The 26902-nt window shown below is 37.4% G+C and overlaps 1 protein-coding gene across 8 annotated transcripts in view; it reads left to right on the forward strand.

Annotated features, from left to right (window-relative positions):
• Positions 1 to 4996: 4996 nt before the first annotated feature.
• Positions 4997 to 26902, forward strand: part of LOC127447167 (phospholipase D1-like) — a 47982-nt gene continuing 26076 nt past the window's right edge. For 2 of the 8 annotated variants that reach the window (XR_007898347.1, XR_007898348.1), the window contains exons 1-18: positions 4998 to 5255; positions 7603 to 7779; positions 10328 to 10458; positions 10689 to 10834; positions 11178 to 11295; positions 11520 to 11585; positions 12417 to 12475; positions 12646 to 12738; positions 13711 to 13863; positions 14759 to 14908; positions 15189 to 15272; positions 16023 to 16104; positions 16254 to 16364; positions 18019 to 18228; positions 21720 to 21948; positions 22757 to 22888; positions 25021 to 25146; positions 25818 to 25936. Coding sequence is in view for 5 of the 8 variants with exons in the window: in XM_051708788.1 (XP_051564748.1) it covers positions 7623 to 7779; positions 10328 to 10458; positions 10689 to 10834; positions 11178 to 11295; positions 11520 to 11585; positions 12417 to 12475; positions 12646 to 12738; positions 13711 to 13863; positions 14759 to 14908; positions 15189 to 15272; positions 16023 to 16104; positions 16254 to 16364; positions 18019 to 18228; positions 21720 to 21948; positions 22757 to 22888; positions 25021 to 25146; positions 25818 to 25936 (2166 nt within the window). In the remaining 3 variants the exon portion in view is untranslated. Of the gene's footprint in view, positions 5256 to 7602; positions 7780 to 10327; positions 10459 to 10688; positions 10835 to 11177; positions 11296 to 11499; positions 11586 to 12416; positions 12476 to 12645; positions 12739 to 13710; positions 13868 to 14758; positions 14909 to 15188; positions 15273 to 16022; positions 16105 to 16253; positions 16365 to 18018; positions 18229 to 21719; positions 21949 to 22756; positions 22889 to 25020; positions 25147 to 25817; positions 25937 to 26902 lie in introns of those variants that run through there. The other 6 variants (XR_007898349.1, XM_051708789.1, XM_051708788.1 and 3 more) reach the window with 6 other exon arrangements.

Raw genomic sequence — 26902 nt, forward strand, 5'->3', positions numbered from 1 at the left:
AACTATTTAAGGATGATGGTCAAATGTTCTCCTATTCAGAATTCCTTAAAACAAATGGCATTCCAGTGAGGGTTTAAGACTATGCAATAGTTTTTGATGCAATTCCAAGCGGTCTCATGAGATTAATACAAGGAAATGGTGTCTATGGTATAAAAGAGAAGTTTGAGTTTGAAGCTAAATTACATGGTTGTAGCATTAAAGACAAACGTTGTAATAACTGTTACATTAGGAGTTTGTGCACAGAAAGTTCAATACCTGCTGCTAAAAAGTTTTGGAATTCTAGATTTGACCATATTGACTGGAAAGCAGTATGGAATGTTGCCCGAAAGTGTTGTATTACCAATAAAGTAAGGGAAGTTTCTTTTAAAACAATTAATCTTATATATCCTGTAAGCTAGGTGCTACTAAAATGTAAAGTTGATATGTTTTGTAATATGTCAGAAGAAACTATATCTGTAATGTGTTTTATGAATGTATTTCTACAAAAATATTTTGGATAGAAGGGTTTATCTATGTAGTAAAGATATGTATTTAATTTTTGATCAAAACACAACTTTCAAAGAAATGTATCATGTGAATTTACTTATTATTTATGTAAAATATTATTTACACATATGTAAATGGCCAAAAGAAAAACCCAATTTTGCACTCTTTAAGACAGAAATAAGACTTTTAAAAACTTTTAAAAACATGAAGAATCACAAAGCAAAGAAGACTCTGAAGATTTGTGAAGCTTTGTCAGTTTCATTTTAATATGTACTGTACCCCTTATTAGGGCTGTCACGATTATGAAATTTGGCTGACGATTAATTGTGATTATGATGATTGATTATCTGTTTTAGGGCTGTGACGATTAATTGTCTCTTTAAGGGCTTTCACGATTAATTTTCATAAATTGTCATTATTTTTTAAGGTGTGCTTTTTTTCTGCATGTGTGCTTCATACACCTTATGAAGTCATTTTTACATATTAAACTTCAAATATATAAATCAAAAAATAAAATAGGAAAAAACTGTGATTTCTTTTTAAGGCTTTAAAAACTTATGACATGAAAAATTATGTTTTAAATATCAAAATATTTTCACTTAAAATATGTCTCTCTTTTTGGTCGACTTTAGTTTTGGTCAATTTTACGTTTACACTTGTTTTTTTGAACTCATATACTTTATAATTTAAAATATATACTGTATATATATATATATATATATATATATACAGTTGTGCTCAAAAGTTTGCATACCCTGGCAGAAATTGTGAAATTTTGACATTGATTTTGAAAATATGACTGATCATGCAAGTCTTTTATATAAGGATAGTGATCATATGAAGCCATTTATTATCACATAGTTGTTTGGCTCCTTTTTAAATCATAATAATAACAAAAATCACCCAAATAGCCCTGATCAAAAATTTACATACCCTTGAATGTTTGGCCTTGTTACAGACACACAAGGTGACACATACAGGTTTAAATGGCAATTAAAATTTAATTTCCCACACCTTTGGCTTTTTAAATTGCAATTAGTGTCTGTGTATAAATAGTCAATGAGTTTGTTAGCTCTCACGTGGATGCACTGAGCAGGCTAGATACTGAGCCATGGGGAGCAGAAAAGAACTGTCAAAAGACCTGCGTAACAAGGTAATGGAACTTTATAAAGATGGAAAAGGATATAAAAAGATATCCAAAGCCTTGAAAATGCCAGTCAGTACTGTTCAATCACTTATTAAGAAGTGGAAAATTCGGGGATCTCTTGATACCAAGCCAAGGTCAGGTAGACCAAGAAAGATTTTAGCCACAACTGCCAGAAGAATTGTTCAGGAAACAAAGAAAAACCCACAGGTAACCTAAGGAGAAATACAGGCTGCTCTGGAAAAAGACGGTGTGGTTGTTTCAAGGAGCACAATATGAAGATACTTGAACAAAAATGAGCTGCATGGTCGAGTTGCCAGAAAGAAGCCTTTACTGTGCCAATGCCACAAAAAAGCCTGGTTACAATATGCCCGACAACACCTTGACAGGCCTCACAGCTTCTGGCACACTGTAATTTGGAATGACGAGACCAAAATAGAGCTTTATGGTCACAACCATAAGCGCTATGTTTGGAGAGGGGTCAACAAGGCCTATAGTGAAAAGAATACCATCCCCACCGTGAAGCATGGTGGTGGCTCACTGATGTTTTGGGGGTGTGTGAGCTCTAAAGGCACGGAGAATCTTGCGAAAATTGATGGCAAGATGAATGCAGCATGTTATCAGAAAATACTGGCAGACAATTTGCATTCTTCTGCACAAAAGCTGTGCATGGGATGCTCTTGGACTAAGCACAAGGCCAAGTTGACCCTCCAGTGGTTACAGCAGAAAAAGGTGAAGGTTCTGGAGTGGCCATCACAGTCTCCTGACCTTAATATCATCGAGCCACTCTGGGGAGATCTCAAATGTGCGGTTCATGCAAGACAACCAAAGACTTTGCATGACCTGGAGGCATTTTGCCAAGACGAATGGGCAGCTATACCACCTGCAAGAATTTGGGGCCTCATAGACAACTATTACAAAAGACTGCATGCTGTCATTGATGCTAAAGGGGGCAATACACAGTATTAAGAACTAAGGGTATGCAGACTTTTGAACAGGGGTCATTTCATTTTTTCTTTGTTGCCGTGTTTTGTTTTATGATTGTGCCATTCTGTTATAAACTACAGTTGAATATGAATCCCATAAGAAATAAAAGAAATGTGTTTTGCCTGCTCACTCATGTTTTCTTTAAAAATGGTACATAAATTACCAATTCTCCAAGGGTATTCAAACGTTTGAGCACAACTGTATATATATATATATATATATATATATATATATATATATATATATATATATATATATAATATTTATATAATATTTTATTAAAATTATATATAAAAACATTTCTTTCCTAATTTCTTCACTTTCACACATATGTTAATGCTCTGATTAAACCCACAAGCCCTTGTTTGTCATGAAGCAAAACCGCTGAGATTTTGTTTCATCATTTTATCACTCCACAGAAATAAAGCGTGTGTCTCCTCCTCTTTGTCACTGCGTGTCATTAACACAGCATGTATGAACCAGGAACATTTTCCATTACACAATAGTTTAAAGTGAAACCGGAGCACTTTGCGTTCACTATCAAAGTTTATACTTGTTAGTTTATATTTTCGCGGGTGTTTGATGCGAGCCTCTGCTGACAGTATGTGCATCAGAGCGCTTCACGTGCTCTACTGGACAGGAGCTGGTTGACCTCCATGGTGTGGCTCAGTGACGCTCGGACTTGGAGTTCAACTGAATGACACACAAATGCACCGTTCATAGCACTTACACAGTATATTCGCTTAAAATTTCCTTATTTGGGCATTAAAATGTGTTTGGAATTTGAATGCCCAATAATCATTCACGGTTGTCTCAAATAACCATGGTTAGATCAAATAACTGCGATCTGACGGTTATTTAATAATGGTGCTAGGCCTACCCCTTATGTATATAGTTTTGTTGCACTTTTATGAACTATGTTTGACTCTTCACTATCCAATGTGATGCATATGCTGTATGTCTGATGATATATAGATGAAATAAACATTGGGAAAAAAAAAAAATCATGAAAATACATAGCATATATGGGTAGGCGACATGCAATATCAAGCAGTAACAGCAGTATCTTGCAGTGTAACATGCTATACTTTATTTAAATATATTTTAAGCAACATTTATCTCAATGACTGTTGTAGCATATAATTAATATTATACATTACGTTTTCATGACCCAATATAATGGAAAGACAGCATAGAAAATGTATTTTTCACACACACACACACACACACACACACACACACACACAAAAACCACACCTGGAGTCGCAAGTTTGAATCCAGGTCGTGTTGAGTGACTCCAGTCAGGCTTCCTAAGCAACCAATTGGCCTGGTTGCTAGGCTGGGTAGAGTCACGTTGGTTTAACCACCTCATGGTCACTATAATGTGGTTCGCTCTCGGTGGGGCGTGTGGTGAGTTGTGCGTGGATGCCGCGGAGAATAGCATTAGCCTCCGCATGCGCTATGTCTCCGTGGTTACATGCTCAACAAGCCACGTAATAAGATGTGCGGACTGACTGTCTCAGACGCGGAGGCAACTGAGATTCGTCCTCCACCACCCGGATTGAGGCGAGTCACTATGCCACCACGAGGACTTAGAGTGCATTGGGAATTGGGCATTCCAAAAAAAAAGAGGTCACTCTGTACAATTGTAGTGAGCAGAATAGCATCTCAGAATGCACAAAACTTCGAACCTTGAGGCGGATGGGCTACAACAGCAGAAGACCATGTCGGGCACTTTATAAGGACCATAGTGCTCCTAATAAAGTGTTTAGTGAGTGTATATCACTCGTTTTGATCGTTACGTCGCCTCAGCTCCCGAGGGATTATGGGATTATAAAGTGTACGGTCGATCCGCACTTCAGATTCTCACCTGAAATAGTAGGTGATCTGGGTATTTCTCACTTACTGCTTCATTAATACTGAGGATTCAGACATACTACTCCATAGGCACACTATTTTTGACATACTATATTGTAGGGAAGTGTGGATATTCGGACACAGCATATATCTAAAATTCGATTTTATCATGAAAAACTCTCTTGTTGATTAATCTGCAGTGTATACTTAATCACCAGTGAATGAAATGTAGATTTCAGATTTTAGCCATCATAGTGGTAATGTTTTGTAATGGTGATTGTCCAAGTTCTCTTCTTTTGAAGCGCTGACACATCACTAATTACTTTGCAACACAAATACTGTTCCGGCCAGTCCCCATCTCATGAGAGATGACATCACAGAGATTAGTTGTAGCTCTCGGATTCCTGGTACAAACGTTTCAAACACAAACACTCACACCCGGGCCATGTCAGAGCTTTACACTATCAATAGAGGCTTTGAGCTTGCAGTGAAACCATTCCCTTGTTCCCCTATGGTGCAATGATACAGTACATTGTAAGAGCTCCGAATGGAACTGGCCAGTCATATTGCTGACACAATTCACAGGATAACAGCCCTGAAACTCCTCAAATTAACAGAAAGCGGTTATCTGTGTTACTACATATATTAAGGCAGACTACAAACAGAGTGTTGAAGCAGAGTATAGTAACAACCTGTTGATATTTCTTGTGTATTAGGAAGGTTGGGAGAAGAAGATTCAGAGGTGTCAGTGTTTTCCAGTTCCATTGGCTGCAAAGGCGAGGTGAGAGCTCTCTATATTTTCTTAGTTTGCCTTCCTGCTGTTTCGAGCTCCAGTTTTTCCCCCTCATCCAACATTATGATTCACTTTAATGAAAGATTGTGAAGTTATAGTGGTGATTGATTTAGTCTAATGGAGAACATTTGCAGAATAATGTGCTCTATTACTTGCATAATGAATTGCCTCTGTCCCGTTTGTGCTGTCATAGAAGAGACTCGCATCCTGTCTAATTACACCTCAAACTAATAACCTTATTTAAATTGCAGTTGTCACACACATGATTATTATCATGAAAAATTTGAGGCCTAAATCAATGTGTATATTTATATCTCCCACTGATCCAGTCTAATCCAGTAAACTGTGCTGTCTCCTCTTTTTCTTCATTATTCTTGTTTCTCATATCAAGTGTGTTAAATATACAGTAATTATATTATAGTACCTAAATGACCTCATTGATACACAGAATTAGGTGCTGAGTTTGAATATTGGATACTGATTAAAATCATTTTTAACTGTCCTTATTGATGAATTTATCACGTCAGCCATTAAATTAAGGAGAGTGTATCTCTATCTGGCCAATGTTAAGGCATTGTTAGGCGAGGAAATCACACGTATATTTGACTCCACTTCCTTGTAGCCATTGGCCCCTTGCCGTGGCCATTAGGAAGATTCTCAGACTTAGTAGAGCAATGACAGGTGAAATGAAGCACAAAATGCTCTCTCTCTCTCTCTCTCTCTCTCTCTCTCTCTTCTGAAACAAATTGGAATGAAAAAGTGCTTGTAATTATTCATAAGAAGAAATATAAAGCAGGTGTATAACACACACACACACAAACACACACACACACACACACACACACACACACACACACAGTGAGAAGACTCTGTAAGGAGCATGAAAGCTAAAAAAATTATTTTATTATTATTATTATTATTATTAATAATAAAATATCTATTATCACTGGATTGTTATACTGTTTAACCTTGTTTTTTATTTTGTGAGAGAAATAGAATGAATAAAATGAATTCTAAAAATATGCAACAAAAGCAATATATTCAATGCATATTCAAATAATTTGTTATTTAATTAACAAACTATAATTACAGTACAGACAGCATAATTCATTAATTATTGTTTTAAAGGAATAAACACACTCTCACAGAACACAGCTGTATTAGTTTTTCACTAACAATCATAAAGTAAAAAAAAAAAATTGTTTCTTGCATTGTTTAGCTCAGGAAAAGGTTTGCGGGCTGTGACATTGCGTGATATCCAGACATTTCCTAATTTTCATGCCAATTGACCCTGACCTTTCCTTTCTTCTATCATTACATGTACCGTCAGATCACAAAAAAATCAATGTCTGTCACCCTTTCTTATTTCAAAAGACATTAGGTCCCCATGTTCTCTGATGACTTGTCTGTCACTTTGCATTTGGGCCAGTGACTCTGGGGCCAGTCAAGAGAGAGGAGAGGAGCCCCTCATTAACAGATGAATACCAAATAGCACAGTGCTGCAACCAGCCAACTGATATTAAATCCATATTTCATGCATTTTGCATATGGGGCAATTATCAGTGACTGAAAATCAAAATGTGAGGTATTTAGCAGAAAATAAAACAGTGAAATGTTGCTAAATAATTAGAAGGGGTGTTAGCTTTAAGAATAAATATTTATTCTGCCTCGGTTTCCTGTTATCTTACAGATAGTGCCCTTGTGAGAAAGATGTTAATGTAAATTAAATAACAGCCTGGTCCACTAATTTCATTCTTGTGAGTTACTGTTAAGCCTGTTCACATGATAATTAATAGAACTTCTATTATCATTTATAGTACAGCATTGGTCTTAAAAAATGTGTTCATCTTGAGGAGTTTTCAATAAATAAATAAATAAATAAATATTCTCTAACAGAATGATATTATACCAAGTACGTCATTTATAGCAATCAAAATGAGAAAAAAAATTAAATCCTCAAATATAATCATTATGTTCTCTTGTACCTAATATATTACAATGGATTAAAATATAATAATGTTTAAATATTAAATATATTTAATAAATAACTAATACATTTATATATAATATAATATATACAATATTACAAGCTATATATAACAGTACAAGTTTATTTCTATAGCACATTTAAAAACAACAGAAGTTGACCAAAGTGCTTTACAGTTTAAATAACTAAAAATAAATAATAATTTATTAATAAATTAATAAAAGAAATATTTAATGCTGATTCTGAATATAGCATTATCATCACAAAAGCATTTTAGACTAGATAACGCACCACACATTGCTCTTGTATGGTTATGTCTTGGTGAAATAATGTTAATTGTTTTTGAAGATGAAGGCCTTTAAGTGAAAATGTCTTTGAGGGGCTGTCAGGGGCCTCCTAAACTGGAGCGCCTGGAGTCGGTCATGAGCCAGTTCTCTGGCAGCCTGGACCAGGATGACCTGCAGGACGATCCAGAGGAGCTGGACCTGAGCTGCCATACTGACCTCTGTGGCGATAAACTGATGGGTCAGTGTGTCTTTTCTTTCATCAGTGACCTCATAGGCAACATGATCACACGTGAAGTCGACATGAAGTTTCTGATAGTTTCGGTACCCTAGGAGTGGCGACTGTATGTCAACACGCTGACATATAGCATTCTTATCAGACATGTTTGTGCGATTGGCAGCACGTTGCATTAGCTGCGTGGGGGACTAGAGTTCAAAGCCAGGCAGTAACCATGTTTGAATAATCACTGACAAGCATGATTTGGAGGTTTCATTTTTCCATCTAACATTACTTTTTTACTCCACTAATGGTTAAGATAAGGTTTGAGTTTGGGTTGGGAGATAGAATCTATAAATATATGCTTTTCTCTTCATTGTATAACATCCTGTAAAGCTCAAAACAACTTGCTTCACTACTAGCTTTTGGCGACCTCTCCTGGACATAAATGGAGTTCACACGTGCCCATATGCCCTAAAACACTTACTGCTTTGGCCACTGGGGGCAGTGTTTCGACATTTCGGTCAACGTATACCGATTTGATGAAAGAAAAGTTGTCTACTCTTTCCAAAACTGACCGCTCAGCCTACTGCTGTCATTATGTCAGAATGGCACAGTGAGTCAGACGGATATTGGACTTTGAGAGGCTGAAGCAGTTGTGTCTCAATAAAACATTGTCTGCTATTGAAACATACATTTAGAAACAATAATTTAGAGAGTGCAGTATATAGTGGTGGAAAAATGGTAGAAACATGTACACATCAAACCAGTATATATAGAAAGAGAATGCTCTGCAAATGTAGGCTGGTCAAATTTAGGTTATGCTTCCAATTGGTATTACATGAAAACGCATATTTAAATTGATCAGAAATTAGAACTTAAACATTGAGATCCTTTATCTTTAGTGATAATTTTACACTATTGTAATTTGTATTATTTGTAGGGGCACTCGTGCTAAAGCATGAATCCATTAATATTTCTAGGAACAAAATATATTCATCTCTGTACCACAGGTAGAAACACAGGCCTTGGGAATTACCTTGTGAGCACACTGCATACTGTAAAATATTCTGCTGTATTCTTCAATTGCTATCCTGCTGACAATCAAATGCAGCCTGCACTTGTTTGTTTTGATTACTGAGGGGGTTACCTCTCCACCATCCACCCTGGAATCTACGCCCCTGTCAAGCGCTGAAATTTTTCTGGAATAATGTTAAACATAGTAACAGTCACCTCTTTGCAACCTGAATTTGTTCAAAACGTTAAATCTATGTGACACCTGCGCTAAAAATAGTCTAGACGCAGCGCAACGAATGAAACAGAACGCAGGTGTCTCGACGTGCGTTTTTGAGACCTGAAGTTATTTTTAACTTTACACTGTGTCTAAAAATGTGCCGGTCCAGCGTGAGACAATGAAGACACGGTGCAGCAGTCAAGAACGTTCGTCCAGCGCACGTTTACAAATGAAAACAATGGAAAAACAGAGCATACGTACGCAAAAACTCGTTCAGTGTGAACGACCCCTAACTCATCCCCCACGCAATTGCGTGGTTTGCGTGGTGGTCAAAATCGTTACTGCCTCTCCATGCCATTACTATGCAACTTCAAAGGATGAAAAGCCAAACAGTTTCAGTAGTAAGTAGCTGTGCTGTTAGATTGCTACGTTGTTATCAACGAGTTTAAAATTTAAGGCCAATATCAGTCAAAATGAATCTAAACGAGTCAGTGTGTGTGTGTGTGTGTACAATGTTTATATTACATTGTGGGGACCAAATGTCTATGGAGAGTTCCCACAATTATATAAAAACAAGTTTGTGTGTGTGTGTGTGTGTGTGTGTGTGTACCATGTTTATACTACATTGTGAGGACCAAATGTCCCCACAAGGATAGTAAAACCTGAGAAAACCTACCCTGTGAGTGAAATGGCTTATTAAACATACTAAACAATGTTTTTTGAAAATGTGAAAATGCAAAAAGTTTTCTGTGAGGGTTAGGTTTAGGGGTAGGGTTAGGGGATAGATATTATGATTAGATCTGTATAAAATCCATAAAATGCATGGAAGTCTATGGAGAATCACGACAATGATACAAAAAAAAAAAAAACGTGTGTGTGTGTGTGTGTGTGTGTGTGTGTGTGTTTTGGTAACACTTTACAATTAGGTTCCATTTGTTAAAATTAGTTTGTTAACATGAATTAAGCATTTATAAATCTTAGTTAATGTTAATTTCAACATATAGTAATGCATTTTTAAAATCAATTGTTAACATTAGTTAATGCACTTAACTAACATTAACAATGAACAATAGTATTTTTTAATTAACTTGCATTAACAAAGATTATAATAAATGATGTAAAATTGTTAATTGTTTGTTCATGATACCTAATGCATTAACTAATGTTAACAAATGGAACCTTATTGTGAAGTGTTACCTGTGTGTTTTAAGTTGTCTGGTTTTCTCTATTGTTCTCAACAGGCCAGGCCTGTGTGATTATCCAATGAACCTATGGGTGATTACTAAAGATAAAATCACAACAAAGACTCTACCATTTAAATGTTATGATTGTTTTTAGAAACAAGGGACATCTCCTTTCAAGCAATATACAACTTTCTCCCATTCAAGTCCCTGGATTGTGTTATATTTCTTGAAGAAGTGCCAGTCCTGGTGCAAGTGACAGAGGTTGAGCGATTCACGTCTACAGGGGTAATTAAAACATATGGTAACATTACGAGAGGATCACTTTTATATCCTAAACCATTTTCTGAAACTATAGTACTATTTGTAATAATACAATTAATAACATAATGAATAGCAAGTATTATTTTCATTTGTTAATCTAGTCATGAGGATTATGTACAGTATCATGATTAGATATACTGTGTGCAATAGTATATTCAATCAGTTTCATCTTTTTTTAAATGACCCACTCAAAGGTGCTGAATCCCAACTTGTACACTATAGAGTTGAGCCACGGAGGCTTCAAATGGAAAATCAAACGCCGTTTCAAGCACTTTCTGGCACTTAATCAGGAGCTGCTCAAATTCAAGGCCCTCTTAAAAATTCCTCTGCCAAGTCGAATGTAAGCTCTGCTAATTTCATTTAATTTTCTCTGACTACAAATGCTCAAATGCACACATACTGTACAGAAAAATTAAGCACACCACCTCTCTTGAAAACACAATCTAGCACGTTTGCTTTTGTGCCGCTAAGTGTTTTCATTTTTCAGTTGGGTGTACTCAATTTGTCCCAGATGTATTGGTGTTAGCGCTCTGTAAACACTACGAAAAATGCTTTGCGCAGCCTCACTGCACTGTTAACCCTAATGGGTGTTAGAAGAACCTCTCACTTAATCAAATCAGATGTAGTTTCATGGACACAAAACATGTCAAATTTGTGAATAATTTGTGTCCTGTTTTTGACAGTCACTCAGTCAAAAGGAAGTCATTCAAAGGCCGCAAAAGGTTTAATGGAGGACACATACCTTCATTACCACGAAGACCTGATGCCCTGGTCAAGGAGGAACAGCTCATCAGTAGAAAAGTTAGATCTTTTATCTTAATTTTTGTGATAGTAGTGATAGTATAGCAATCCCCTCACCCACATTTATTGTGATACAAACTCTGTTATGAATTAAAAAAAAAAATATCTCTATGTCTGTAGTGGCATAAAGTGTTTCATACTGAAAACATCTTTAATTTTTTTTGTTTTTATAAATCAATACATCTGTTTCTTCTGATGTTTCAGTCTTCCTTTTGTTGTAACAGATGCAACTTGAGGACTATCTGAGGAATATATTGAAAAGGCCTTTGTATAGGATACATCCTGCAACAGTAAGTCGCAGCTCAGACAGTTTTCATTGTCTGTACCCTTAAGAAAAAATACTGTGGGAGTACCAGTGATGGTAATACTATGGTATTTTGATATATTTGGTACGGAATGATTGCCACGTTCACACACCAAGGTATTTACATAAGGTTTTTCAAAGAATACCATGGTCTTACCAATGTACCATGTCCAAAACGACAAACTATGGTATGTTTTGGTACTTTTTGTCAGTTTAATGGTAATATAATAATTAAGTTCCACACATCAATTGTGCTTATCCATATACTGTATGCAGAACAATTGTCTTAGCTGCATATTTAAATGGTATATTTAAGAGCTTATGAATCTATGCTTATTTTAGAATAAAAAAATAGGCTTTGTTCAGTTACCATTGTGTCACATGTAGGCAGAAGGAAGGTTCTGGAAGGCACTCTACTTGCTGTGTCTCCACTCAATAAAACAGGCTTTTTTGTAGAGAACGCATATGAGAGGTGATTCTACACTTAGTTCAGTGCTTCACATGATAATACTCTGACAGTCACATAATTAGCATTCGTTTGCAGGGCTAATTAAAGAGTACCTGTACCTTCACCTCACACTTCCTGGACTAATTATTAAGGCAGAGCTGGACTGAACAATCCAAAGCAGATGCCAATTTTATTTCTTCATTTTAGCCATAATAATTGCAAAATCTCAAGGAACCATAATTAACTGAAATATTGATGAGCATATTTGGAATGAACTGTATAGCTTGAATGCATTTGCCCTAAAGCTAGTTTGCAGGCTTACAGTATTGATGCTAATGAGCTACATTGTGTGTTTAAATTTCATTTCAGCTTGAATTCCTGGAAGTGAGTCAAATCTCATTTATTCAGGATCTGGGACCAAAAGGATTGTAAGAAAGAATAACTGTCTTTTATTTATAGGTAGAACACAATGATGTTTTCTATAGCTACATATGGATAGTAAAATTAAAGTAGAAGAAAATGTTTAAGTCTGAGAGATTACCATTTGTTGGCTTGATTAGTAGTTGTCCGTTTATGTGTTTATTCTCATTGACAAAAGGGAAGGTCTGATCTTAAAGAAATCTGGAGGAAACACATTCCCTGTATGTTACTGGTGTGGATCCAACAGTGTCTGTTACCGTTGGTCCAAAAGGTGAGAGCTGTTCTGTCTACATCTATGTTTAATTATGTATTTGGAGGAAAATTCAACTGTGTTTTTGAGGAAATCATCCCAGAAGAAAATTGAATTACTCAGGGGTTGCTCTTTCATAGCATGAGGGATTTAATCGAGTTCTCATTTATGTGTCATTTAAGTATAAATATTGTCTCAGATGTTTCTCCTACAATTCCTTAGAAGAAATAAAAGTAGAACCAAATGAGACAGTTGCTGACATACAGTGCAGTTATAGTAGAGCTATAAAAGTAATATGTGTAGTGTAGCTCAAAAATGTTGTTCTCTGAAGAATTTGAAGAGAAATGTTTGAGTTCATATGAAATCTTTGACCTTTGATTGCAGAATATCTTGGCAAATCTGAGCACAGTTTCTCTTCTGAAAATCTAGTCTTTACTCAGGTGAAAGCTGTGAGAAGCAGGAGACTTAAAGGTTTCCATTTGATCTCTGTTTAATCTCATTGCTGTCTATGTGGAACAATTTAGATATTAAAGAGGTCTCATTTGGTAATTTTCATTCCTATGGGATGATACTGTGATATAGTAACACACTCTGTTTCTGAGAAATAATCAATAGTGCATGATCTTTGTCTCATGGTTTCAAAAGTATTACTGAAGAAAGAACACCAAGTCCTGAAATGAATATTGGTGGATAACAGATGCCGATGTTGAACTGTCTTCATCTGTGCAGACGGGGGTGTTATTGTTATTTCTTTTTACAAGCAGCTTACATTACGCTTGCATAATTCACATGGCTCCTTAAAGCAAACACTGACAGTTTCAGTTCCAATTGAATTTTGCTCCTCGGATTGCGGCCTTGCTGGGCCTTCGGGTCATGGCATGTCTTCTGTTGCAGTTATTTACTTATTTAGGTTATTATGCTGTTTTCCCACAACTGATAAAATGGCTCTCCCCCTTGTTTCAGCACTCATGTGGTGACTGCTTCATGTTTCAGATGGCTGGTGGTAAAAGACTCCTTTGTACTCTACATGAGGCCAGAGGATGGCCAAGTAGGTACCGTGATTCTATATGATAAGGGATTTCACATCAAAATAGGGACCGGAGAGGCTGGAGTGAGGCATGGAGTCACAATTGAGAATCTTTGCAGGCAGGTTGAGATAAATGTGTTTTGGATTGCAACCATGCAAGAATTGTTCATGAAAATGTGTCACTTCAAATAACAAACAAACAAAAAACATTTCTTGATCAGTATTTTGTTCTTGTTTTCCAGCAAAATATCTGAATGCAAAATTGCATTTTAAGAGTTTGTTTTCAGAGAAGTTTATTCTTCTTACACCATTTACAAATAGTTTTTTCTTGTTGTATGCATAAACCTCACAAAATGTTGTTAAAAAATGCAAATAAAGAGAAAATAGAAATAGAAAAATAATTATTTATTTCATCCATTTTGTTTGTGAAGTGAATTTATCTTGTTTTAAGGATGTTTAGAATTTTTTTTTATTAGAAAACAGGAAAAAAAAAACTGATTAAGAAGTTTATTTTTACCAGGGGCCTGGGTAGCTCAGGGAGGATTGATGCTGACTACCACCCCTGGAGTCGCGAGTTCGAATCCAGGGTGTGCTGAGTGACTACATCCAGGTCTCCTAAACAACCAAATTGACCTGGTTGCTAGAGAGGGTAGAGTCACATGGGGTAACCTCCTCGTGGTCGCGATTAAGTGGTTCTCACTCTCAGTGGGGCACGTGGTATGTTGTGCGTGGATTGCGGAGAGTAGCATGAGCCTCCACGTGCTGTGAGTCTCCGCGGTGTCATGCACAGCGAGCCACATGATAAGATGTGCGGATTGACTGCCTCAGAAGTGGAGGCAACTGAGACTTGTCCTCTGCCACCTTGATTGAGGTGAGTAACCGCGCCACCACAAGGACCTAGTAAGTAGTGGGAATTGGGCATTCCAAAATTGGGGAGAAAAAAAAAAGTTTTTGTAGTGTTGACATGAGACAACTATCAATCAAATTACTTTCTGTAAAATTTTTTCTGTACAGGGCACTTACTATCAAGTGCTCCACATATAGGCAGGCTCGTTGGTGGGGGCACTCCATCGATGAATTTTCTCAAATGTTTGGACAGGACTTTCTGAAAGAAAACCGCTATGGGTCTTTCACACCGGTTAGAGAAAAAACTACATCAAAATGGTGAGGAATTATACAATCACAATAATTGCTGTACAATATTATACTCCAATTAAAACTGTTGTGGACAGAATTATTTCTAAATATATTTGAACATTCCATCTTTTACATAATATTTTCATTTCTGTTGTATCAGAGTGATCCTAGAAGTTCAACTGTTCCCTTCTTCTTTGTTCCTTTTGTGTCGACATGTGATCAGCACTAATCAGAACATTTTCTCATGAATATCTGTGGAGTACCCAGACACACTTCTTAATTAAAGCACCCTGTGCCTCTTTTGAAGGTTTGTCAATGCAGCTGGATACTTTGATGCCATTGCTGATGCTCTAGAAGGAGCAAAGGAGGAAATCTTTATCACAGCCTGGTGGTACAGACTAGAATAAGCATCAATCATGCCTCTTGTACCTAGCTTTTTTAATTCTGTGAGCATTATTTCACACCCCTTGAAGTTCCAGTGGAACATGCATGCTTCATTTTGTGTTCCATTGCCATTTATGTGATGGCAATTTGATTTTCTGCAAACAGACTACAAATGGAACAATGTGTTTTACAATAGGAGAATAGTACACTGTCGAATACATAGCTGGTTGTTTTATGGTACTCTGATTTCTTTGCCTAATCTTACTAATTGTTGTGTGGTTCAGTCCCTAAAAATAACACTTTAAACAATCTTAAATTGGTTTGCTGGTCTTAGCTGATCTAACTGGTCTAGCTGGTCTCCAACCCTGTCCAAACTGGCCTCCCAGTCTGTCCAAGCTGGTCTTCAGCTGTTCTAGCTGATCTCCAAGCCTGTCTAAGCTGGACTTCAACTGGTCTAGCTGGTCACCCAGCCTGTCCAAGCTGGTCTAGTTGGTCTCTCAGCCTGGCAAAGCTGGTTTTCAGCTTTCTTAGCTGGTCAACCAGCTGGTCTCCCTTTTTGAGTGCCTAACCCCCCTCTAAAATTATTATTATTATTATTATTATTATTATTATTGTTATTATTTGTAATTTTTTTATTTTTTAAGATTTAATATTTTCTGGGTTAACTTTTTCAGCAGTGATGGTAACATCTGTTTGGCTTTTTTTTTTATCACAAAAAACAATCTCAGAGAGTGGTTGTTTGTTATATGGTTCTCAGGTTAAGCCCAGAAATCTTCCTCAAAAGACCAGTAGTGAATGGGAACATGTGGAGGTTAGACCATGTCCTCAAGCGGAAAGCAGTTGAGTATAAGCACCTGCTCAAATCTGGACAGCCAGTTTAATTTTACTCCTCACATACTTCTCACCCAGTTCTCTTCAACACTAAAAACATCTCATGTTTTCTGGAACTAAAAGTAGTTTAACAACATTTGGTCTTTTGTCAATTCAGCAACAAGGAGTGAAGATCTTTGTCCTGCTCTACAAAGAAGTTGAGGTGGTGATGGGTCTCAACAGTGAGTACACCAAGAAGACACTGATGGGACTTCACTCAAACATCAGGGTGAGTCAAACAGTATGTCAAACATTGTCAAAAGCAGAATATTGCCCAAATGACAGTATTACAGAGGGGACCCGTCCTTCCAAATCAGCCTCCCACTCAGCCACCACAGGTGCTTGACTCCTATGTCTTCCCATGTCCCTCCAAGAACTAAGTTTTGATCAAAACACATCACAGATATCCCGAAAGCACCCAGCATGCCTATGACCTCCTGTCACATAGCATGTTACTTAGATCATATCTGGACTTTGCCAAAAATCCTCTCTGGTAGCATGAGGGGATCACTCTGTTTGGAACCCTACATACATTGTGTCTGGAGATGGTCAGGTTGTTCCTTGCCTATCGTCTCCATAAGAGCCCAAGGCTGCTAGTCTCATTCCTCCCCTGGTGCCACATAGCTTCAGTGGCAACAAAGCGCTGCGGTATTCATCACTGCTGCACCCCGGGCTGGTGCGTGATTGACATGCCGTCACATTATCTTATTGGAGCGCTGGTTGAGTCTGGGCAGAGGAGTGACACCGGGAAGTGGCTTGGGATCCACACCCCAAGGATGTGTGCGGCAAAGCAGCTGGGTGGAGGTATTCCTGGGCTCTGCTGGTGTAGAAACACCTGCCAGGGGCGGTGTCCTCTAGAGGCTCTGCCAAAGCTGGTGAAGACGCAGCTGTACAGTAGCTGTTCCTTACAAAGGTTGACACTATCTACGTGCTATTTTTGTCCAGAGGCCAGCATTATTTCCTTTTCAGTTCGTTTTCAGTTGAAACTTCGTTTTCCATTTCCTAACTTCATCGTTTACCAAAGCATATGGTACTATAGGGCATTTTCAAAAGTTTTTATTTTGGGTGGAGGAAAGCGCTGTTCTAGTGTAGATAAGAGGTATAAATGTAGCAAAATAGAAATCAAAAGCTAATAGGTCCCTTTATAAATGATGGAGCTGTCTACACTGAAGAAACATCAAGACACAATGCAACAGTCAAAGACATTCATCCAGCATGTGTTTACATAGGAAAATAATGGAAAAACAGATCAGATGTACGCAAAACATGTTCATGTGAAAGGCCCCTAACTTATCTGTTTGCGCAAATCTGTGAGTGAGAACACGTGCGCGAAACAAGTTCGGTAGGCCTCTTTATTTTTTCATTAATTACAAATCCAAGCTCGACCCAAACAAGAAGTCCTACTTGAAAAACTGACGCGGGCCCGACAGGACCCGAGAACCATCGGGTTGCAGACCTCTAATTCTGAACACTTTTGCTAGTGTATAGTAGTATGTCATCCAGGTGTTCTTTACATACAGAAAATGTGCATACTGTGTATATACATCATAATGAAAAAATAGTACAATAGAATGTAAAAAATTTGTTATAAGATAACCTAAAAAAATGTGCTTCATGTGGTAACATCTAAATTAACTTTTTATTCAAGTCAAAAATATTATTTAATGTGTCTAATTAACCTAACTACATTAGGTTACACACTCAAAAAAGTAATTTTTAAGTGTTAGATTAAGTAGAAATAGATTCTTAAGGTAATATTTGCATGTTGACACTTTTTACCGTGTACATTAGAGGGTATGTGGCTCTGAAAAAGTCTTCATTATTCATTAATTGCGATTGAGCAGAAAGTACCTGATGAGCTGCCCATCTTTGTTGCCTGACAGGTTATCCGACACCCTGATCACATGCCCTCCACAGTGTTGCTCTGGGCTCACCATGAGAAGTCAGTGGTGATTGACCAATCGCTGGCATTCCTGGGAGGGATTGACCTGGCCTATGGAAGATGGGATGACTCTCAACACAGGCTGACTGATGTGGGGAGTGTGAGAAGAAGCCCTCAGCACAGTCCTGCTCGGTCCCCCAGTCTCACTCATGTAAGACCACTAATGTCACTGTTGGAGTAGTAATGATTCCTGCTGAGGAAAACATCACTATTACACAGAAAATAGCTTTGTGGTAGCTAGATATGCACGGGCAAGAACTACTTACATATTCAAAAAAAAAGAAAAAAAAAAAAAAGGAATAAATAGGGAAAATATCCCGTTTTAATTGCTATTATAAATAATGCATTTAGCCCCTCACCCTCAGTCAAGGCAAAGAAAGGTATGGCTTATATATCCATACAAAAATTAAGAGTAACCTTGTTTTGTTTATAGTGTGATTTTGCAAAGCATTCGAGCTAAGTTAAAATGTTCCCTACAAATGTGTGAAATAGTGTCCCTCAAGATAATCGTTAAACTAGAATTATTGGTTGTTTTTAATAACAATTACAATGTTTTATTAGATCATTCAAATATGAATTCAAATAATCAAATAAAAATAAAACCTGACATTCCTTGTAATTCTCAGGGGTATATATAGAGAGAGACAGAGAGAGTTGCGTGAATGTCAGAAAGAGATGGTATCACTGGCTGCTAAGTCAGACTCCTTCACTGAGGCGTAAGTGAATTGGACAGGAATAAACTTCTTGTAAATGTCACCCATGGAGAGCGAAAGCCCACAGTGGCCCTGCAATGTTTGTCTACATCAGACTGTCCTTATTGGTTGACCCATGGTATTGCCAACTGGGTGTTTCTGATATCTGTCAAAGGCCTCAATGTGGGAAGTCGGCACGCACCTGACAGTTGCCTGCTAAAGCCTCCTATGATTATGTGGACCAATGGAACAATAAGTTCTACTATTGATATACTGAATGTAACATCTACCATTTAGAGCTACCTATTAGAACTCAATTTATAGGACCAGTATTGGGGAGACTAGTGCTAGATATCACACTTTAATGCAGTGAATATTTCTCAGGTTTATTTTTGAAAGTCAGTTTATGCATAGGCACTATTGTATCTTAAAGGCTTGAATACAAAAACCTTTGGAGGATTTCCACCATCATTGCCCAAGAATACACTTTGAACTTTTGTGACAATATGCTCAAATTACGGGGCATGTTATCACACTATATGGGTTAATTTGTCACAATGGAACTGTTTAGTGCTATTAAACAGCCTATTATAGTCTTTTCAGATAAAAAAATTATGAAACACAAAACAATTCATGAAACAGCAAAAATGGAAAGTAACATGCAAAAATGCCAAACCATTTTAATTAACAATTGTATGAATGTATAAAATCTAAAACACGTGACAAAATGCCCCAATAAAAATGCAACAACTTGCCCAGACCTGACTTTTATATAAAAAATACCATGCAATACAGTTCAACCTTTTATTTAAAATCTTCCTTTATTAAATAGTTGACATGACCCTTGCCTGTATGTATGCTTGTGTGGTATTTTTGTGCTTGTTTACCCAACAGCTATAGCAGAAATATGATGATAATGAAAATTTACTTTGACAAAAATGTTTCTATTTTAAGAGGGTTTTAAACCAACATACTACTGCTTGAAAACACACATTTGTATAATTGGACTTTTGACTCAAACCTTTATAGTTACTGAGATATAGCCTTTGTAACAGCTTCAAAGGCTTTTGACAACTAGCCTCATTCCCCCCCCCCTCCCCCCCATTTATTTGTTTATCATGTTTAGTAATCTGAAGTTAATACTTAGAAGCTTTGACAGCTAACCTAAATTACAATAGTTGGGATATTTATTTTGTAGCCAGTCTAACAATAGTGATGATACAGAACTGGTACAGGCTGCATTTCAATTGAATGGTTACAGGGGATTGATTTTTGTGGCTGGTGATTCAGGGCCTCTGCCTACTTATTCTTTTCTTTTTCCAATGAGCAAACGTAAAATTGCAATTACGGAGCATCTGGGGCACCCTTGAAGGGCCTGTGCTTGATAATTCCAGTCCTCCTCACTGGCCCTTTCCTTCCCCCCAGAGAGCTGCATTAAACATAAAGGCCCTGCATGGATGAGTGAGTCAACAAATGACTGGGGCCACTAAATGGGAGCTTGATTTTGCCTATACCTCTCCCGGCCTGCTGCCTACCTGCCTGCCTGCCATTGTGTCATTAAATATGGGTCAGAGCTTTTAAATAAACATGATTTCAAGCCTTCAGATGAAGGCACTTATTGCATTTACTAAGGGGCTTCTCTTACCATGCTTGAGTGACCATATCTATCAATGCAGGGCTTCTCAACTGTAAAATCTTTGCTAATATACATGAAACTGTTACAGCTGTTGGTCTAACCTTTCAAAACGTCTCCTAAGGAGCACAGTGATATTTGCACTTAATAAAATTATGCCCACCAGGAGAATAGTGCGCTGACATTTGCCATTTGTCAAGTCTAGTGCACTATGATCCCCCATGAGCCATTAACTTAGACACATCAGAGGGCATTTTATCCATGTTCAGACTCGGCACAGCAGACTGGAGTCACTTACACTAGCGTTTAAGTCATAGCTTCCCAGGGCCGATGCCACATGGGTGGCCATTACCACCACTGCAGGCTGACAGCTTGCTCAGTATTTCAGCCATAGATAACATGGAAGTTTGTCACTGTGGAACGAAGTACTGGGAAATGTACATATGGAAAAAGTATTGTCTTGGGTTTTTTGGCACCAGCGGCAATTCGGACTAAAATTTCATTACATTTTTAAATTACACTATACAGTGTAGATAGAATCCATCAATGTAGGCAGACATGGGCTTCATCCCAAATTGCATACAATCCATACTGCACCAAAGGTGCCCAGACTGTATAGGCGTAATATTTTCAATTTTCCAAGTGTGTGTACATGTATGCACATATTTTGGACTAATTTTAGCTACAACCCCTCCCACTATGGAAGAGGCTTTTTCAGGAATGCAAGGCTGAAGTTTGCACACTTTTTAAGATAGTCTAGGTCTCCAAGCCTGGCCAAGATGGTATTCAGCTGGTTTAGCTGGTCAGTCAGCTGGTCTCCCATGCAGCCTGACCAGCTGACAAGTGCCCAAAACCCCTCTAAACCAGACAAGCCTGAGTGACCAGCTAATACTACTAAACCAGCTTAGGCTGGTAAATATTTTTATAATTTTTTCCATAGGGGACTTTAACACTTAAATGCAGGCAGTATGCTAACAGTTAGCAACACAGGGTCTGTGGAATCAAGACTTTACTACATAATCAAAAGTATGTACTTTCTCATCGCCAGCAAAATACATATTTAGTACTAGAAGCATTAGGATGCAGCCATGAACTCCACACATTAGGGTCTTTGATTTAAAATGTCTGTAACTTTAGATTTTTTTGTAATGTTGAGTGGTTAACGAGAGGCTTTAAAAAATACCAAAGCTTATGAAACTACAAATTTTATGCTGTCTTAATTATATGTTTTATATTGAATATAGTCTCCCGGAACCATTGGAACTTGCTAGACATCTTTTTAGAGTCAACCAGATTGTGTTCATTTTTGTCCTGTAGCAGCCAGTTGGCACAGTGGAGGAGGACGGGGAGATGAAGTTTAGTGTGGTGGTTGAAGACTTTCAGAATGGCTCAGTGGAGGATCCAGGGGAGAACTGTGGGAGCTTCACACTTCCCATTGTGGAGGAACAAGGAGAGACCAACCTGAGCCTCACACTCCCAACAGGAAGACTGCTAAGAACCCCCTCAGAGGAGAAAAGTCGGCATAGTTCTGATGGAACAGAGTCTAGTAAGAGGAATTCAACAAAATAAATGTGACATCAGACTCCAGGTTATAGAGATATGTTTGTATTTTATATACAATTTATATATATATTTTATATAATTGTCTGGCTAAATATTATACCAAATTTAGCCGTATACACAGTGGCCTGTATTTAGACACTAAAGCTGCACTTAAAACTGTATGAAAATCATTGCATGATTAGATTGCAAAATATCAAATAAAGTGTCATTTATTTTAAAGAAATACCCACTTTTGAAGCAAAACATTTCACAAAAAGAACTCAAAAAAGAATGTTGCATTTAAAATGATAAAATAATAAATATACTGTTGAAAATTAGTATAAAAAGTATTTCGACACTTTCTGATTGTCAAAAATAGTGGAACATGTCTATAGTTAATGCAATGAACTATACCTACTCTGCCAGGCCACCTGTGTAAACTTGAGGGAAACTGACTTCATTCCTCCACTAAAGTAAACTTGAGCAAACAATGACCAAAAATGGCTAAGAAAAATTAATTTAGTTCTGAGAACAGGTCTAGCATAATTTGTTTGAAAATGCCACTTGTTTTGATATTTAACTAAATATCTCTAATTTAGTGGCATTTGTTTGAAACTTGTTTAAAAACAGTCTTTATTTGTTTGATTTTGTCTGGTGTCTCTAGTGGTGCAGAAACTACAAACCTTTAATTGTCCAAATACCATTAATTGTCCTGTAAATGTTTTTTCAAACTGCTACTGTACTTGGGTAGACATCAGTCATGGAGCAGGTGGTTTACTGATATTTAAGTGTTTTGTGTGTTCTGTGTATAGAATATTACAGTAGCAGGAACAGCCCTAATTCTAGGAGACTGCTTGCTCGGGAATGTTACACCAAGAGCTTATCTCTACATTCCAGCGACTCGTATTCTCTTGGCCTGCATCACTCTCTCCCTTTGCCATATGGTTAGTACACACATACCCATACAATCAAACACATCGGCATGCAATAACATGTGAATCCAATATATGTAAATTCATACACACACACACACACACACACACACACACACACACAAACACAAGCACACAGATATGCATTCACACCATGGTTGTAACAACCATTTACAATAAGGGGGCCAAATATTCATTTTAGTTGTTTATTATTATTGAGTTTTTCAAAGTCAGATATTTTTAATTCTGCCTTTGGTCCCCACAATCATGAATATACAGTTTTGCTCAAAAGTTTGCATACCCTGGCAGAAATTGTGAAATTTTGGCATTGATTTTGAAAATATGACTGATCATGTAAAAACAACTGTCTTTTATTTAAGGATAGTGGTCATATGAAGCCATTTAATATCACATAGTTATTTGGCTCCTTTTTAAATCATAATGATAACAGAAATCACCCAAATGGCCCTCATCAAAAGTTTATATACCCTTGAATGTTTGACCTTGTTACAGACCACACACAGGTTTAAATGGCAGTTAAAGGTTAATTTCCCACACCTGTGGCTTTTAAAATTGCAATTAGTGTCTGTGTATAAATAGTCAATGAGTTTGTTAGCTCTCACGTGGATGCACTGAGCAGGCTAGATACTGAGCCATGGGGAGCAGAAAAGAACTGTCAAAAGACCTGCGTAACAAGGTAATGGAACTTTATAAAGATGGAAAAGGATATAAAAGGATATCCAAAGCCTTGAAAATGCCAGTCAGTACTGTTCAATCACTTATTAAGAAGTGGAAAATTCGGGGATCTCTTGATGCCAAGGTCAGGTAGACCAATAAAGATTTCAGCCACAACTGCCAGAAGAATTGTTCAGGATACAAAGAAAAACCCACAGGTAACCTCAGATGAAATACAGGCTGCTCTGGAAAAAGACGGTGTGGTTGTTTCAAGGAGCACAATACGACGATACTTGAACAAAAATGAGCTGCATGGTCAAGTTGCCAGAAAGAAGCCTTTACTGCACCAATGCCACAAAAAAGCCTGGTTACAATATGCCCGACAACACCTTGACACGCCTCACAGCTTCTGGCACACTGTAATTTGGAGTGACAAGACCAAAATAGAGCTTTATGGTCACAACCATAAGCGCTATGTTTGGAGAGGGGTCAACAAGGCCTATAGTGAAAAGAATACCATCCCCACTGTGAAGCATGGTGGTGGCTCACTGATGTTTTGGGGGTGTGTGAGCTCTAAAGGCACGGAGAATCTTGCGAAAATTGATGGCAAGATGAATGCAGCATGTTATCAGAAAATACTGGCAGACAATTTGCATTCTTCTGCACGAAAGTTGTGCATGGGATGCTCTTGGACTTTCCAGCATGACAATGACCCTAAGCACAAGGCCAAGTTGGCCCTCCAGTGGTTACAGCAGAAAAAGGTGAAGGTTCTGGAGTGGCCATCACAGTCTCCTGACCTTAATATCATCGAGCCACTCTGGGGAGATCTCAAACGTGCGGTTCATGCAAGACGACCAAAGACTTTGCATGACCTGGAAGCATTTTGCTAAGACAAATGGGCAGCTATACCACCTCAAAGAATTTGGGGCCTCATAGACAACTATTACAAAAGACTGCACGCTGTCATTGATGCTAAAGGGGGCAATACACAGTATTAAGAACTAAGGGTATGCAGACTTTTGAACAGGGGACATTTCATTTTTTTCTTTGTTGCCATGTTTTGTTTTATGATTGTGCCATTCTGTTATAACCTACAGTTGAATATGAATCCCATCAGAAATAAAAGAAATGTGTTTTGCCTGCTCACTCATGTTTTCTTTAAAAATGGTACATATATTACCAATTCTCAATTCTCTACCAAGTGTATGCAAACTTTTGAGCACAACTGTATGTTTACATCCTTGATGCACAGAGCACTGTTTATAACTCATTGCCATTATTAACTGATGCTATGATGACTTTGAATAACACAGCTATGGAAACTAATGTGATAAGTGACAGTTTTTTCTTAGTCTGTGTTATAGCCATCTGAATTCCTTTGATCAGAACTGATATATTACAATGATTTATCTCTATAATTATATATATGTAGAGTGTTTTGCATATGTATATATGTCTGTCTGTTTTAGAAACCAGTTCCCTCAGAAGTTACATTGGCAGTACTGAACTCTGTGGGGAGACTCGATTCTGGCATGGAAAAGACTACTGCAACTTCATCCTCAAAGACTGGGTCAAGCTCAACAAGCCATTTGACGGTATGCCTTAATTTACATCTACACCAAATTTAATGTTTAATTTTAATTATCTGTAATATCAGAACCTACAACCACAGCTGAAATGTCTTCAATTTAAATGTAGACCTCAGTTTTTTGCTTTAATAAAACAATATGCATGTCTCTTGAGAACACATATACTGTAAATTTTTCAGTGCTTTCATTGCAACAGTACAGCTTTAGGCCTTGAGGCAAAAAACAAACAAGCAAAACAAAAAATGACAACTGTAAAGCACACACTTTGATGTTTTCAGTCAAATCATCAAATGAAGCAATCTCTCACAAACACAGGAATGAGGGAAAGAAGTGGAAGTTGTTTCCAAATATCCCATTTGGCAGTCAGTATGGGGTTATTTCCCAGCTCTATTCTCTCTCAAGAGGGAGATAACTCCATTTTTGCATCTCTGCTTTTGAATGTGAAGTCGTGGTTTTCTACATACTACCAACCGGGTTGGACACAGCAGGAGAATGGAGGAGTCAGATAGATATGCATTGAAATATTCTAAGACAATTGTGAATTGTCAAAGCCAGTGATAGAGACAGGCCACCCTGTGATGGCTTCAAAGGGCCTGTCTGTCATCCCTGTATAATGACTTGGATAATGTTATTATTAATTATGGCGATTGTTTGTTGTTTATTTTTCTCTGGTTCAGATTTCATTGACAGGTATAAAACACCACGGATGCCCTGGCATGATACTGGCATTTTGGTTCATGGGAAGGCTGCAAGAGATATTGCAAGACATTTCATACAGAGGTGGAACTTTACAAAGGTAGGAGAAAGCAGATAACATCTCAATTGTTTCTCCTAGACAGCAATGAGTTTAAATGCAAGCAAACAGAGACTTTCGCTCAAGTCTCTTGTTTCTCAGATTTTTTTCCTGTAAAAATCCCTTTTAGAAGAGACTTCAACAGTCACAAAATGCAATCAAATTTGTCAAGATACAGCACCAAAGTCTGAAATCAAAAGATTTCAATATGAACTCAAACATTTCTAATCAATTTTATTTTATTTTATGTTTTTCAAAGACAAAATTGTCTGGGCTATGATATCCTAATTTTATGGCTCTGTACTATTACTCTCATTTGTTTTAGGAGAAACATTTGAGTTGATACTTAAAGGAATGGTTCACAAAAATATGAAAATTCTCTCATTATTTACTCACCTTTCTGCCATCCCAGATGTGTATGACTTTCTTCTGCAGAACACAAACAAAGATTTTTAGTAGAATATCTCAGCTCTGTAGGTCCACACAATGCAAGTGAATGGTGACCAAAACTTTGAAGCTCCAAAAAACACATAAAGCAGAATAAAAATAAACCATCAGACCAGTGGTGAATTAATGTCTTCTGATTCGATCCAGTTGATTTTGGGTGAGAACAGACCAAAATATAACTCCTACTTTACTATAAATCTTGACATCAACAGTTTCCTTTGCGAGCATGATGTCAAGCTTGAGAATGCTTCCTAGCACCATCTAGTGCTCTGCGCATGCGTCAAGCACTAGGAAGTGTAATCGATGTTGAAATCATGATCATGCCTAAAGACGGCAATGGTAAGATGTACAGTGAAAAAAGAGTTACATTTTGGTCTGTTCTCAACCAAAACCGATTGGATTTCAGAAGACTTGGATTAAACCACTGGAGTTACATTAATTAATTTTATGCTGCCTTTATGTGCTTTTTGGAGCTTTAAAGTTTTGGTCACCACTCACTTGCATTGTATAGACCTATAGAGC

The sequence above is a fragment of the Myxocyprinus asiaticus genome, chromosome 10 (genome assembly GCF_019703515.2).
Source record: "Myxocyprinus asiaticus isolate MX2 ecotype Aquarium Trade chromosome 10, UBuf_Myxa_2, whole genome shotgun sequence".
NCBI lineage: Eukaryota > Metazoa > Chordata > Actinopteri > Cypriniformes > Catostomidae > Myxocyprinus > Myxocyprinus asiaticus.